Source organism: Prosopis cineraria, unplaced genomic scaffold (assembly GCF_029017545.1).
Source record: "Prosopis cineraria cultivar Desert tree isolate PC_DT_omini unplaced genomic scaffold, ASM2901754v1 PC12, whole genome shotgun sequence".
NCBI lineage: Eukaryota > Viridiplantae > Streptophyta > Magnoliopsida > Fabales > Fabaceae > Prosopis > Prosopis cineraria.
In genome coordinates this window covers 39,347,461-39,363,058 of record NW_026555343.1, presented here as the reverse complement: position 1 = coordinate 39,363,058, position 15,598 = coordinate 39,347,461, and the positions used below count along the sequence as shown (strand labels likewise).

The window sequence follows — 15,598 nt, the reverse complement described above, 5'->3', positions numbered from 1 at the left end:
CATTATGCTTTATTTGGCTGCTGAAGTGTTCCTTTCTTTCCAAGAGTACACATAATATGTCGGAATTACGCGTATTGACCGTCACCATAGGAAAAGAGAAAACAAATGGTTTTTCTTGTAAAAAGATGTATCAATTGTGGGGCATGTTTGCAAACTGCTAGTGGTCCATGTCAATGGGCTTGCAAGTTTGAAGTATTACACGTGTGTGATTCAGTTCTGCAAGTTTGACATCCTTCATCACCTGCCCTGTATTCTCTGTTAATGGCGGTGTGATTGCTTGAACAACATCTTCTCGTAATATGGGAACACCTGAACATCGTCGCTTTGATAAGTTCGAGGGAGATAAAGATTTTATGAAGAATGGAGAGAAGGATTAATCATTCAAGTCCAGGAGCCACTTCTCTGAATGAATTTGCTCACGGGGAGAGTAAGTTTTTTTTTTTTTTTTTTTGGTGGGGGGGGGGGGAGAGGAGGGGACAGGACAACTGTGAGACTCATCAAATGTGATTTGTTATTTTTATGTTTTTAAGATAATCAATGAGATGATGGGATTCTAAATATATGTAATAATTTTCCAAGTGATTAAAGCCAGGATTTGGAGAAATTCGTCACAACTGAAATGGCTATTTAAATGATTTGGAGATAATGTTGTTTAGATGTCTCAATCGCGTATATCGATATGATTTTATTAATTGCAAATATCAAAAAAATTACTACATTTTAATTTGTGAAGGTAGAACTTAGATTTTTAGCGATGCCATTCATAATCACCACAATTATATAATTATTTTATAATATCTATTGGTACTACACTTGTCAAATGACCAAGAAAACTATGATATCTTTTGGTAATAATAAAAGTCTCTTTCAATGTCTTCTTTACTTCATTATTTTTTTAAAGTCTCTTTCAATAATGACATCACTCCATCGTCACAACGAAATTAAATACATCTACCGTAACTAATATGATATTAAGAAGATGGAAAAATGACAATAAAATTCATTTAAATTATATAAATAATAATTTAATTTTTTAAAATATTATAATTTTATTAAAGTTTATAAAGATTTTTGTGTAAATAAATTTTAAATTGAAAAGATATTTTATTTTTATTAATAAGTTGTAATTTTTTATTTAATTTTTATGATTCTTTAAATAAATTAAAAATAGTTATTTCTTAAATAAAAGTTGTGATTAGAACTTATTATTTTAAAAATTTATTTTTTAATAATAAAAATTATACTTAACAAGTTATAATTTTTTATTTAACTCTAGCGATTCATAAAATAAAAGTTGTTATTTTTTAAACAAAAGTTATGATTTTAATTTTTTTAATAATAAAAATTACACTTAATAAATTATAATTTTTTATTTAATTTTTATGATTCACATAATAAAAGTTGTTATTTCTTAAGTAAAAGTTATGATTAAGGCTAGCTATTTTTAATAAGGATAAAATAGTGTCTTCACTTTAAAATTTATTCTTTTAATGAAATTTTTAATAAAAGTTATTATTTATTAAGCAAAAGTTATGATGACAAGAATTATTTTTCTATTAATAGCCTTGCATAATATCGTTGTTATCACCACTCATAAAATCATTTAATAGTGATAATTTATTGTAAGGAACTATAAATATGTTCTTTTAATGCACTCTAAATTACTGTGTTGTTGATCACCAATGCAACTGGCTGATTTGTTTTAATTCCATCTCAAAATTTTCATCTCATCTCAGAAATCTTCTCCAATCATTACCCATAATATTTGCAGCCACTCCTCCCATTCTTCAATTTCCATTTCGATGGTGCTTTCAAAATTAATGTATTGAAGTGTAAACAAGAAATTAATATATTGACATTTGAGAACGAAAACCATGAAATTTGAAAATTTTCTTCCAAGTTATCACCAGTACTAGTCTCTCTTTCTCTCAATATATGTGTGTGTGTTAGTGAATAACGAACTAGGAAGAAAATCTCAAAATATCATCATGTTAATTTTGACGCAAGAAAATTGTAAGTTACAAAACTTAATGACATGGTACAAGACTACATTTTGTTTAATTCTTAATGATAATATTATATTTTGGTTTCAACGTGGAATATATAATGACATTTTACATTTTATTCACGTGTAAAGCAGCGCATTCATTGTCTGATAATTTAATTAAGATTCAAATAATGGATGTATCCCAATAGATGTAATACATCAATTGTATTTCATGACTTGCCCACCATTTAAAATGCACATTTTTTAGCAAAAAAAAGCGCATTTTTTAATTAATAATTACAATATTATCTTTGAATTAAAAAGAATATAGGTTTTCATGTTCGTAATTATCCTCTATATATATATATATATACCGTCCTTGACAGAGTCAGCCGTTTCAAATACAGCCGAGATATTTGTTCTTAATTAATTGTATTTTTTTAATATTCTTAATTGTATTCTTATCTTGGATTTAACATAATATATCCATCCGACTTAATCATGTTAAACATGACCCCCTCCCCGAGAAAAAAAAAATGATCATACTCAACCTGCGTTAAGGGTTATTATATTCAACAGATTAATTTGCATTTTTTATTTTATGACATATTCGGGTGAATATTTAAATTTCCTGTCATTTGTCATGTAAACATTTGGCTCATGAATTTATTTTTAGTTTATTAGTTAGAGTGATTCAAAGTTTGATTGGATATACTTGGGATAGTGTTTGTACTGATAAATTTAGATTTGAATTTTTTATTTAAAATTTTTCTTGTTTGGCTAGTTTAAAACATTTCAATAAAAAGAGATGTAAGTTGATTTTCAAAATAAAAATGAAAAATAAAAAATATTTTCTAATCAGTGAGAAATAAAAATGAGATATGAAAAAAGACACAAAATTATAAAAGTATTAATAATATAAATAATAAAAGAATGTTTGAAATGAATGAAATTTCAGTTGACTAAAATATTCAACAAATTTTAGATTATAAATAAATTATAATAAAAAATAAATTTTTATAAAAAATTTAAATTTAAATCAAATCTAAATAATAAAATTTTTTAATTTATTTAATTGAGGATTTTAGTCTCAAATATATTTCAGCTTTTATGACAAAAGCTTTAGCTCTGAGAAGGGCATCAAAAGTTCGTGCGCGGATAACAATGACCTCAACGCGTTCCCTGTTCTTTTTTTTTTTTTTGGCAACACAACTCATTCCCTTTTTAGGATGATGATGGCCATGATAATAAAAACTTAATTTAATTGAATGATTATTAAAAATTTTATCACATAATATTAAAAAATAATAAATCATAAATTTTGGAAGGAGACAGCACAAATAAAAAGTGCTTTGATCGTATTGATTGTTTTAATTTTTTTTAAAAAATATATTTTTAATAATTTTTAAGTATTTATAAAATCTAACAGTTATAATCGAGAACCTCGTTAAGGGACTATACTTAAAATATTCATTAAATTTAAATCCAAACATTCAAATAGTCAACGTGAAATCATACATTTCTTTTAAAAGATTTTTCTTATTGTTGTATAATGCCAATAATATGCGTAGGTATGGTCACCTTTTTGTCCGTACGCATGAGAGTTCATGGAAACAAAATCGAGAAACCTGTATTTCAATGTCATGAGGTTCAATATGACAAGAAAAAGCCTACTACATTCAATTGTTCTGTGTGTGACTACACATAACGTAACGTGCTATTTCTATTGTTAAACATTTAACTTTAAAAACTGAGAGATCATGACTTGATAAAATAACAATGATAAATAATATATTATTTACTATGATAAAGAATATAATAACATTTTAAATTAAATAAATTTATATATCTATAGACAAAAGTAGAATTGCAGGCCGCCTTCTAGGCTCAACATGTAAGCATTTTTTAAAATGCCATGATTATAAGCTATTCATGTTAACATTAATTTTTAAAAGTAACTTTTTTTTTTTCATATGGTAACAATATTATGTTTAAACTATCAAAAACCACTATCTTTTTTTCCTAAATTTTCTCTCCTGCAATCTCATTCATAATCATAAATTCTCAATTTTTTCACCATAAAAAATATACAATTTTAACATGCACATTAGATTTTCTATCAAATTTTCTTAAATATTAAAGTTGTTATATTTAAAATTAAAATAAATTATTTTAATTCCTATTTTCTCTCATTTTTCTCCCATTATCTCTAAGCAATTACAAAATACACAATATTTTCTTTCACTCATAATAGCATTCATTCGCTCCATTCCCTTTATCAAGACAAGTAGATCACAAAAACCTCCTTCTCTCTTTCTCCTCCTTTCATCACCATTGCCCTCTCACCCTTTATTTGTGTCATTTTTCATCATGATTTTTCATTCCCAACCGATGGTATGATGAGGTTGTTATGTGCTTGTAGACATTAAAAATGAAATTCAACTTCTAATAGATCTCACATTCATCGTGGCTACTAGGTAATTACACATAATCATGCATTTTAATGTTTTTTAATTGAATTTTCCTTTATCATTCTAAATCTCTCTTTCATAAGTAATAGAATTGAAAGAACTTATTATGCTTTATTTTCATGAAGTTATGGTTTCATAGAATTTGTTAGTTTTTGGAATATCTATTGTAAATTGTATAATGATTTGTTAATTATTTTACAACTCTTTAGGCATATTAAAATTGAATGAAGAGAAAGATATACATTGCTATTGTTCTTCAAACGAACACAAAGTAGTTTTTCTTCCACTTAACATGTATCTTGGCTCTTGGGCATCTCTTTGTAAAATTTTGTTTTGAAAAGCATGCTTATAATAATTTACTCAAAATGAACCAAATTTCTTAATTTTGAATAATGTTTCAATGATATATATATTTAATTTTTAATTTTTATTTGAATTATAAATGTCAAATGAATTGACTGAATTTTAAAGTTTTAATTTATATATAATTTATATTTAAAGATGATGACTCAACCATCAAATTTGTGTTTGGATCTTGATGATATTTTTGATAATATATGTAATATCTCAACTATAAGATTTGAAAATATTGATGTTATAGTTGAAAATTAAGAATCATAAATTATAATACTTCATAAGTTTTCAAGATATGTTAACATGTTTATTTGTTGATATTTATAAATTATAAAAATTATAACATTTCATAAATTTATCTACCCTCACATGGCTTAATAGAAAAGATGACGTCATACAACTTTTATATTTATTTCATAATCTTAATTTTATATGGATTGTACATGAGAAAAATATTACAAACTATTTAATTATTAGAAGGACCTACAAATGATAAAGAAAAAAAATTGCAAAATCTCAATATCAACACAATAATAAAAATAATAAATTATAGCATGGTTTACAAAGAATACGGATGATAACAAAAATAAATGTGACTTTCTCAACAACTGTGAGGTATTGTATTCTATCTACCATAATGGCTTCCTTGCAAAACAAAGCGAAGCAAATAAGATTGGTGAATTAGTCGGACAAAGAAGGTGAAAGGTATAAAGAGGAAGGCTACCATGATTTTGGATATTTAAGAATTCATGAGAAATTCTTTAGTCTTTATTTTCATAATTCTGCATTTATCTTATTAGTTAATATTACATTTTATTTTATGAACTTTTTCATCTATATTAGTTAATATTCTAAAATAATTTTATTTTATGTTACAAGACTGCATCCTGGATCGCACATTAGCATTGTAATGTTAAATATCACAAGCTATGAATGTAATAACCCAAGAATTTAAAAAAATAAAATAAAATAAATAAATAAACAAAGGGGTCCATTTTTATAATTTTAACTTTATAGAATTACCAATATACCCTTCCTCACCCTATGTAATTTTCTCATTTTCCTTTCCTTCTCACTAGGAAAATGTCAGTTATCAGAGTATAAGAGAGTGTGAGAAGAATCAGGAGTTTGGATGATTGTTTCTCTTCGTTCCCCTGCCATCACTGACTCATCTCTGTCTTCTTCATTCCTTGCCATCACCGATGTCAGAGGGGGCTCACTGTTGGTCTGAAACATTCAGGTTCATCTGCGTATCTCTTACCTCTATTTTTTTCCCTTCTTCATTCACTGCTCTCCCTGTGTCGTCCACGTATAAGTTGTAGATGGAGTAAGGGACCAAATTGTTGAAGCTAGAAGGTTCTTCTCACGAGTTCTTCCTTCCCAAGTTTAGCTGTGAGCCTCGTTATTCCTTCCTTTCTGTGATCCCTGTTTCTACGTCTTCTCTGCGTGCTATCTGTCCGTGCTGTTTTGAGCTGAAAAGTTGCAAAGTATCGAGTGCTAGAGGGCTGTTACTGTGAGCTCATATTGGTGTGGCTGAATCAGTCTTCTTCCATTGTTGGGTGTAGTGAAAACGTTCTGCTTATATCTCCCCTGTTCAGCATTCAAGATTATGTTTGTTTCTTGTTTCTCTCAGTTCGCCCCTGTTCAGGCTAGCTAAGTTGAGGTGAGGAATTTCTGACCTTTCATCTATTGGCTTGTTATACGTGTGAGTGTGTTTGTGCTGCTGTTGCTTTGTGTGTGTGGGTGCAGCAATATTCTTTTTGTTCTGCTGTTGCTATCCGTGCGTTGTAGGAAGAAGAAGGAGCAAATTTGAGCTGAAAAAAAAAACGTGACTTAAAGCTTGGTAATGATATATGTATGGGCTAACCTTTGAGTTAAATTCATTTTATTTAAATTAGTTGATAATGAAGAATTAATTAGGATTATGTTAGAAGAGATGAGATATGCAACTTGTGGAATGATGGCTGTAAGATGGTTGTTGAAGTGATTATTAGTAGAAATTGAACTTAATTTTTGAATATTTATAGAGATTCATTAATTCTTGTGAGAAGTATGAAATTCAATTCGGATGTTGCAAAAAATATTTGTCTATGAAATTTATAATGTGATATTTTTTAAAATTTTTGAAGGTGGATAGTTGTGTAGGAAATATTGAATGCTAGCATTTTTATGAGGAGATTGGAAATGATTTATGTTTGGTGCCTTAACCAAATGCTAGTGAGGATTTAAAAGAAAATTTAAATGTATTATAGTTTAATATTGGAGGTGAGTGAAGTTGGAAAAAAAATTATTGTACTGGTTGAGAATTAAATAAAATTTTAATATAATTATAGGGAATTTGGAAATGGAGAAATTTGATTAAAGTTGAGAGGAGAAATTTAAATTCTGGAGATTTCAAGTAAGTGGATAGCATCTCATTTAATTTATTTTTATTTTTACTAGTCTTTTACTGAAATATTTCACTCTTCTAAATTATATTAATTTTTTTTTGAAATATTGAAGAAGGATAATTGAATTATGATATGTTCATTTATTTTTCCTCAAGAAATATATTTCTAACTTGGATGAAGGCATTCTTGCTTATTAAACTCCAGAATTTCTTGGTTACTCAATTAATGTTAGCCTGTACATTGGCTATGAAGTACTATTTTGTCAAATTTTGAGATTTGAAACAATTCATGCAAGTTTGGTATTGAGAATGGAAAATTTTATTGCAAAAATAATTATTTTTCTCGCATGTTTGAAATGTGATTTTCAAGAGGACTTTAGACAGACCACTACTGCTAATGGCAGTTCCGTTAGCCCGTAGCGCACTGTGGTTAATAACTAGCTAGTTTGTCTCATGGGCTTTGTTCTCACGTTTGGTATTCGTGGGCTTTGTACCCGCATTTGATTTCATGGCCTTAAGCCGGGTTTGGTTATTTTTACCCTCGTGGATTGTGTGTTTATGTTTGTTTCGTGGCTTTGGCTACGTTTGATTACTTACCCTCGTGGACTGTGTGTCCACGTTTGTTTTCATGGCATGAGCTGTGTTTGGTTATTCTTACCCTCGTGGATTGTGTATCCACGTTTGTTACTTGTTCTATTAAGTCCTCAAAAATTTGAATTTTGAAACTCATTGATTTGAAATTCCAATGGTTTCAATTAGCAATTGTATTTTTATTTATTTATTTTTGCACGAGTAATTTGTTTTCTTTAACAAGGATAGAATAAAGTGCTTTCAATTTACTCTCATTTCATGATTATGATTATGATTTATATATTTATGAAGTTATTATGTTGGATTATCATCTTTTCAATTATTTACACGATTATTTGAATTTATTATTTTAATTCTTTTAAATTCATTTTTGGGGGTGCTATTCACTGAAAAATTTATTTTGGTCTCAGATTTATTAATTGATGCTACTCCTATCGCCGACCTCAAAATGGCAATATTGGGTGGAAATTTTGCTTGGTATTGTTACCTTTTAATGTAAATATTTAAGTCTTATGTATTTTAATTTAGAGAAAAGAGTAGTTGTTCCACATAGATTGTTGCGAGAACTTTGTTTTGTTTTATATATTGTTTGCTAGCGGGAAGGAGCTAAGTTCTTGATTGATATTATATTTTGTAGAATATTTTTTTTATGTTAAAGAATTTTCAAGAGACTTTATTTACAGAAAATGTTCTGTCAAAATTTTTATAAAAGCTTTGAAGCTTTACTTTGACAATTAGTATTAAAAGTGTTAGAACTTTTACATGACTTGATTATTTAAAAGTAAATTGAAATGAATTTTTATTTTAAGGCTTACGAGAATGCACAATGTAGTTCGCACCCGTGCCGGTCATCCTCTATTTTAAGAGATGACAATGAATATCCCGATTAAAGATCATACATATATAGCTAGGATCACTAGCTGGATTCCTTAGTTTGACTTTGTGAACAAGCTATGAATCCTGATTAAATTATTATAAAATTAATGATAATACTGCCAAAAATTAACTTAGTAAAATATTCAACATAACCACATTTAGAATAATTAAAAGTCAGTTTTGTTTTATTTGAATTTAAATATTAATATTTTGCAATGATAAATATCTTACAATATAATACTTCAAAACACAATGTTTATGTTCATCCTCATCCAAAAATATTATATATATAGATATAGATATAGATATATATATATACATATATTAATTTTTAACATTCATATTCATTTTAAGTATTTTTAAAGGAACGTGACGCTATATTCCTTTACGTTACAAATAAATATTATCTAACTTTTTAGGGGAAATTGGCCATAAAGACCAAAAGGCTTAAATATTAGGGCATAAGTCTCAAATGCAGAAATAAAGCTTAATTACAAGGGACAATGGTCCTTGAAGAATAATATATTTTTAAGTGAAAATATTAAAATACCTTTTTTTTTAATCCCGCACTTATCTCTAGCGTGCAGGTTATTGAAGATTCATGATGACTTCAACAAATCAGTGTAAAAGAAAGAAAGATATTTTTTTAAAATATATAGGACCATGATCCCCTGCAAGCTTTATTTCTATATTTGGACTTATGCCCAAATATTGATCCTTCAATCCTTATGGCCAATTTTTTCAACTTTTTAAAACCACTTTTTGCCACAAAAATAAAGATATTTTGTTAAGGAAAAATATAGACCACCGACAAAAAATTATATTAATTAAGAATTAATTATTATTAAAATCTAAATGAATACTTATTAATATGGTTTAATCTTTTATCAATAAGTATCTATTCGGGTTTTAACAATAATTCATTTTAAATTAGCAACAATTCATTGGAGCCTATTTATTAATAAATATTTATTTAAGTTTTAATAACAATTAGTTCTTGATTAATATAATTTTTGTCATGATCCTTGATTACTATTTTTTTTTCTTTTTTTAATGTATCACTCTGGGTTGTGTCGTGATAAAGCAGGCGGGCGTTAAAATATTATACGCCAAAGTACTATATCACCAAACTTGTTAGTTCATGACGGTCAAATTTGGTGCCTTAGTTGTGATTATTTTTTTTTTAAAAAAGGAATGTTACTGGAAAAGATAATGATTCTACTTTTGTTCTTTGTCAAACAACGGATTGTCTTGTTTGGATGCAAATAATTCCCTCGTAAATCAATTTCATCTCTTCATCACTTCATGCAAGCGGCCGAGAAGCACGTTGTGCACGTGGAGTAATAATCAGATAACCTTTGAAACTACTTAAAACCCCATCACCTTCCACTCTATAAATACCCACAACGTCTAGCTCTGCTTCATCAACGCACAGATTCTGAAAAAGCTTCTCCGAGTTACTGTAATTAAAAAGAAGGAAAGATGTTGAGTTCAGGAGTGAGTTTTGTGTCAGACATCTTTGGTGGCAACAAGGGAAAGATCAAAGGTACGGTGGTGTTGATGAGCAAGAAGGTTCTGGAGTTCAATAATTTGGACCTCAAAGCAGGAATCAACTTGGGTCTTGATGTTGCTACCTCTGTCTTCGATGGTCTTCATCAGATCATTGGTGGAGCTGTCTCTCTCCAACTCATTAATTCCACCAAGGCCGATCCTGGTTCGTTCTTTCATCTTTCACCTATATCTTTCTCTCCTTCTTTCTGTTACAGCTTGTCCAAATATAAGTGGACTTGAAGTAACATGACAAGTCTTGTAGTATACAAAGTTGGGCTTAGTAAGCAATATATATTAAAAAAGAAGAATTCATAGATTTAAATTTTGAGATTTTGTGTTAAGATATGATGTCTTTTAATTTGTTCATTTGTTTTTGTTTTGAAATTGACGAGCAGGGAATGGTTTGGGGAAACTGGGAAAGACGGCGCCATTGGAAGGTTTTATTCGGACATTGCCAACGTTGTTGAATGGCCAAGCTGCATGCAGGGTTCATTTTGAGTACGATGATCAGTTTGGTCTGCCAGGAGCCTTTGTGATTAGGAACAATCTTCAAAATGAATTCTATCTTGTGAGCTTGACACTTGATGACATCCCAAATCACAGTTCCATCCACTTTGTTTGCAACTCTTGGATTTACCCTGATAGCAAATATCCAAGCGATCGCATCTTCTTCGCCAACAAGGTACGTACGTAAGCTTACATTAAATAATATTTTCAACGCTCCAAAAAATTTACCTCATTATTTATTAACTACTATGCTGGGCTCGGGCTTCTCTCTGTTTGTTCTTTCTTCAAAAAGCATGCGTGCTTTCGTAAAGAGATAGACTTAAGCCTTGTTGGCTCCACGTAGACCTGACATGTCAAGTGGCCCCACTAATGCTAAATAATATTAACGTATCAAAATTTACTTCATTTGAGTTAGTGGAACGTTCAAATTGTCTCTGCTTAATTTGAAAAGTAGTACCGGAATTTTACATATAAAAATAATTTTGTTTACACAATGACAGTTACAAAGTAATATTTATTTTAATTATGTATCTACTAAAGTATTAATTTATTAAAAATATGAAAATAATATTATATCAAATATGGATAGTTCAAATTAAATTCGGATTGCCAGATTGCTACGTGGTGAAGCCATGTCACCTAGCCGCCCAGGTTGGGTCTCGTATGTCATAAGGGCCTACATGCATGCATGGCTTGGCTTGTGTCTTTTTCTCTCCGAGAAGAACAAACAGAAGCTACCTTCGGTGAAAAATTAAAAAACAAATAGTAAAATGAACCACCAAATGAAATGTTTGTTCTCTTGAATTTATTTGTTTTTCAACACATATATGGTTGATGAAGGAATTAATGTTATGTTGCAGGCGTATCTGCCAAGCCAAACACCAGCGCCATTGCGGAAATACAGAGAACAAGAGCTGATTACTCTAAGAGGAGATGGATTCTCAGAATGCAAAGAGTGGGACAGAGTCTACGATTACGCTACTTATAACGATCTCGGCGATCCAGATTCCAACGCAAAGCTAGCTCGTCCAACTCTCGGAGGCTCCGCCGATTATCCTTATCCTCGCAGAGGAAGAACCAGCAGACAACCAAACAAATCTGGTAACTTGATTAACTATATAATTTTGTCATTTTTCTGGGCGTTGTTGTTGGCATGTCAAGTATGAGTTGAGTTGACTTGGTAAAAGGAAAAAGTCACGCATCAAATTAAAAAAAAAAGTCCTTTTGGATATGTTCTCCTCAGTTATAACTAAGCAGCTAGTATTGGTTTGTTTTTGTTCATAATTTTTTGTTCGTTTGAATATACTTGAATGAACAGATCCGAGCACCGAGAGCAGGCTTCTTTTTCTTGTTGAGAACTTCGACATCTATGTGCCACGAGATGAACGGTTTGGGCACACTAAGTTATCAGACTTCTTGGCGTATTTGCTAAAATCTGTGGCTCAAGATCTGAGGCCTTTACTGGAATCGGCATTTAGATTGTCAAATGAGTTCAAGGACTTTGATAACGTGCGTGATCTCTATAGTGGTGGCTTGAAGCTGCCACACGACTTGCTCAAGGATTTCAGTGAAAAGTTGCCCATACCGTTGCTCTCAGAACTCTTCCGAACTGATGGCGAACAGTTCCTCAGATTTCCAACTCCCTCAATCATCAAAGGTAATTGAGCCTCCTAATTTTAGATAAGTTAAAAAGACATATATATATATATATATATATGTATATGTATATGTAGATCAGAAAGGTTAAAGAGTTTACCTCAAAGTCTATGGCCTGGATTGATGTGAATTGGTGCCAAAAATAAAAAAAATAATAATAAATTGTTTTGTTTGGAAGCCATCTCGAATCTTAGAATATTAAGGTATCTTTGAATAATAAGGTATAATATATAAAAAGTCTCGAAAAAAAAGAATATAATAATAAAGGGATGTGAGGGGTATGAAGGCTTGTACGTGGAGATCAGTCCTAATTTACCTAATAAATTATTTGATAAGATAAATGAGCCTCCAAGTAAGATAGAAATCTTGTGCATTTGTAATTGTGAAACAATTAATCTAGGCTTAATTAATTTCTGTCACTTAATTGGTGCAGAAAATGTTTCTGGATGGATGACTGATGAAGAATTTGCAAGAGAGACGCTTGCTGGTGTGAATCCTTGCTTAATCCAATGTCTCCAAGTAAGTTTATTAGAAGATAAAATAACCCTATAAGTTAAATTCCATCTTCAATTGACATAAGCAATGATAAAGTTATGTGCGCTCGCGCTTCATGATTTATTTTTTTAAAGTGCAACACTAAGTAAGTTATGATTAGATGTATCGAATTTTAAATCTTAAAAGTCAAACGTCATCATTTTCAATTGACATAAGACAAACAATATTATGTGTTGTGTATGCATGCGTGTGATTCATGTTTTGAAATAAAACTATAGCAAATGATTATATTTATTTTTCTAATAGCACAGCGATGGTATGTTAGATTACAATCTAATTTTAAATCTTAAAAATTAAACTTCATTTTCAATTGACATAAGAAAAAATATTATATGTATACATGTGCTTCATGTTTAATGTTCAAATTAAAATATATCCAATAATTTATTTCTTTATAGTGCGGCATCATATCATTAACCAAGTCTGATGAAAACATCCACGAATTAATATACCAAGTTTTTAATAAAGAATTGATAATGAATATTTTTAAAAAATGATTTCAATCTCAATCCTTTTAATTACCTTAATCGCCCAACAGAGAATCATATAGTTTGCGATAATTGTCATAATTCTCTTGAAAAATAAATTAATTGCAGGAGTTTCCCCCAAAAAGCAAGCTAGATGCTAATCTCTACGGTGACCAAACCAGCAAAATTACCAAGGAACAATTGGAGAAAAGCATGAACGGATTCACAGTGGATGAGGTAAACGATGATAAATCTTAGAAAATGATATAAACTCTCTCTCTCTCTCTCTCTATATATATATATATATATATATCTCATGACTTTATATATATATATATATATGTTTCACAGGCACTGTCCACCAGGAGACTGTTCATATTAGACCACCATGACGCATTCATGCTATATCTGAGACGTATAAACAGTGAAACTGGGAATAAGGCTTATGCCACAAGAACAGTCTTCTTCTTGAAAGACGATGGGACCTTGAAGCCATTGGCCATTGAATTAAGTTTACCTCATCCTGATGGAGACCAACATGGTGCTGTTAGTAAGGTGATTCTACCTGCAGACCAAGGTGTCGACGGCACCATTTGGCTCTTAGCGAAAGCTTATGTAACTGTCAACGACTCAGGCTTCCATCAACTTGTTAGCCACTGGTATATAACTTCTGAGAATTAATCACATGAACTCAGTCTTGCATGTATAATTTACTTTAATGATTGTGTTTTGCATCGCAGGCTAAATACTCATGCAGTTATTGAGCCATTCATCATAGCAACGAGCAGGCAATTGAGTGTGCTTCATCCCATTCACAAACTCCTGCATCCACATTTTCGTGACACGATGAACATAAACGCGCTGGCTCGACAAGCCTTGATCAATGCAAGTGGCATTATAGAGTTGTCATTCTTGCCTGGAAAATATGCCATGGAGATGTCTTCTAAGGTCTACAAGAACTGGGTTTTTCCTGACCAAGCCCTACCAGCTAACCTTATTAAAAGGTATAATATAATCCAAAAGTTTCATTTTCATTAAGAAACTATATATATACACACTTGGAAAAGGGGAGAAAGCAAATGAGCAAGAACAATACAAAGACACCACATTTAAACTCAAAATCTTGAAGCTCAAATTTATGAGTCCTTCTACCATGTTAATACTAGCTATTAAGCCTAATTTAATCTGATGTGCCACATTACATTTAGACTTCCTAATTAATAACATAAAATATATTATTAGCATGTTGATGACACTTCATTTTCTTGAATTCAGAGGAATGGCAGTTGAAGATCCAAGTTGCCCTCATGGGCTTCGTCTGGCAGTGGAGGACTACCCTTTTGCTGTGGATGGATTAGAGATATGGGATGCTATCAAGACATGGGTCCAAGATTATGTTTCTTGCTACTATGAGACTGATGAAACTGTTAAACAAGACTCCGAACTACAAGCTTGGTGGAAAGAACTTGTGGAAGTGGGTCATGGAGATTTGAAAGACAAGCCCTGGTGGCCTAAGATGCAGACACGCAAGGAACTTGTTGAATCTTGCACTATTGTCATATGGACTGCTTCAGCTCTCCATGCAGCTGTGAATTTTGGACAATATCCTTATGGAGGTTATATTCTGAACCGTCCAACACTGAGTAGAAGATTGATTCCTGAAGAAGGAAGTGAAGAATTTGAAGAGCTGAAGAACAACCCAGAAAAAGCTTTCTTGAAGACAATAACACCAAAGATTCAGACCCTCATTGACCTTTCGGTGATTGAGATATTGTCAAGGCACACTTCTGATGAGGTTTATCTGGGGACGAGAGACAGTCCTGACTGGACATCTGATGTGAAGCCATTGGAAGCTTTTAAGAAGTTTGGGAAGAAGCTTTCTGAGATTGAAGAAAAGCTTATTGCGAAGAACAAAGATGAGAAACTGAGGAACAGGGTTGGTGTGGTTAATGTACCTTACACTTTGCTTTATCCTACAAGTGAGGAAGGGCTAACAAGTAGGGGCATTCCAAACAGTATCTCCATTTGAAGATGTTTCATATGAGAATGATTGTGTGTTTGATTGTAATACTTATTTCTGTTTCAAAATGTTCTACTTGTTTCCCAATAAACCGTGCCGTTTGTAATCGGCAAGTGCATTTCCAAATGCTGTAATAGAATTAATAATAACAAGCTTTGTTTATTATTATTATTA

At 30.7% G+C, this 15,598-nt stretch overlaps 1 protein-coding gene across 1 annotated transcript; it reads left to right on the top strand.

Moving 5' to 3' along the window:
- Window positions 1-10,081: 10,081 nt before the first annotated feature.
- Window positions 10,082-15,598, top strand: LOC129288215 (seed linoleate 9S-lipoxygenase-3-like). Its single transcript, XM_054924713.1, has 9 exons — window positions 10,082-10,382; window positions 10,615-10,901; window positions 11,587-11,827; window positions 12,045-12,383; window positions 12,816-12,901; window positions 13,534-13,641; window positions 13,756-14,063; window positions 14,145-14,408; window positions 14,680-15,598. Exons 1-9 carry the CDS (start codon window positions 10,151-10,153, stop codon window positions 15,431-15,433), a joined length of 2,619 nt encoding a protein of 872 aa, XP_054780688.1. The 5' UTR covers window positions 10,082-10,150; the 3' UTR covers window positions 15,434-15,598.

Coding starts and splice junctions, on each gene's coding strand:
- LOC129288215 (XM_054924713.1), top strand. CDS start 10,151: ATGTTGAGTTCAGGAGTGAGTTTTGTGTCAGACATCTTTGGTGGCAAC. Junction 10,383..10,614: donor TTCCACCAAGGCCGATCCTG/GTTCGTTCTTTC, acceptor ATTGACGAGCAG/GGAATGGTTTGGGGAAACTG. Junction 14,409..14,679: donor CCAGCTAACCTTATTAAAAG/GTATAATATAAT, acceptor TCTTGAATTCAG/AGGAATGGCAGTTGAAGATC.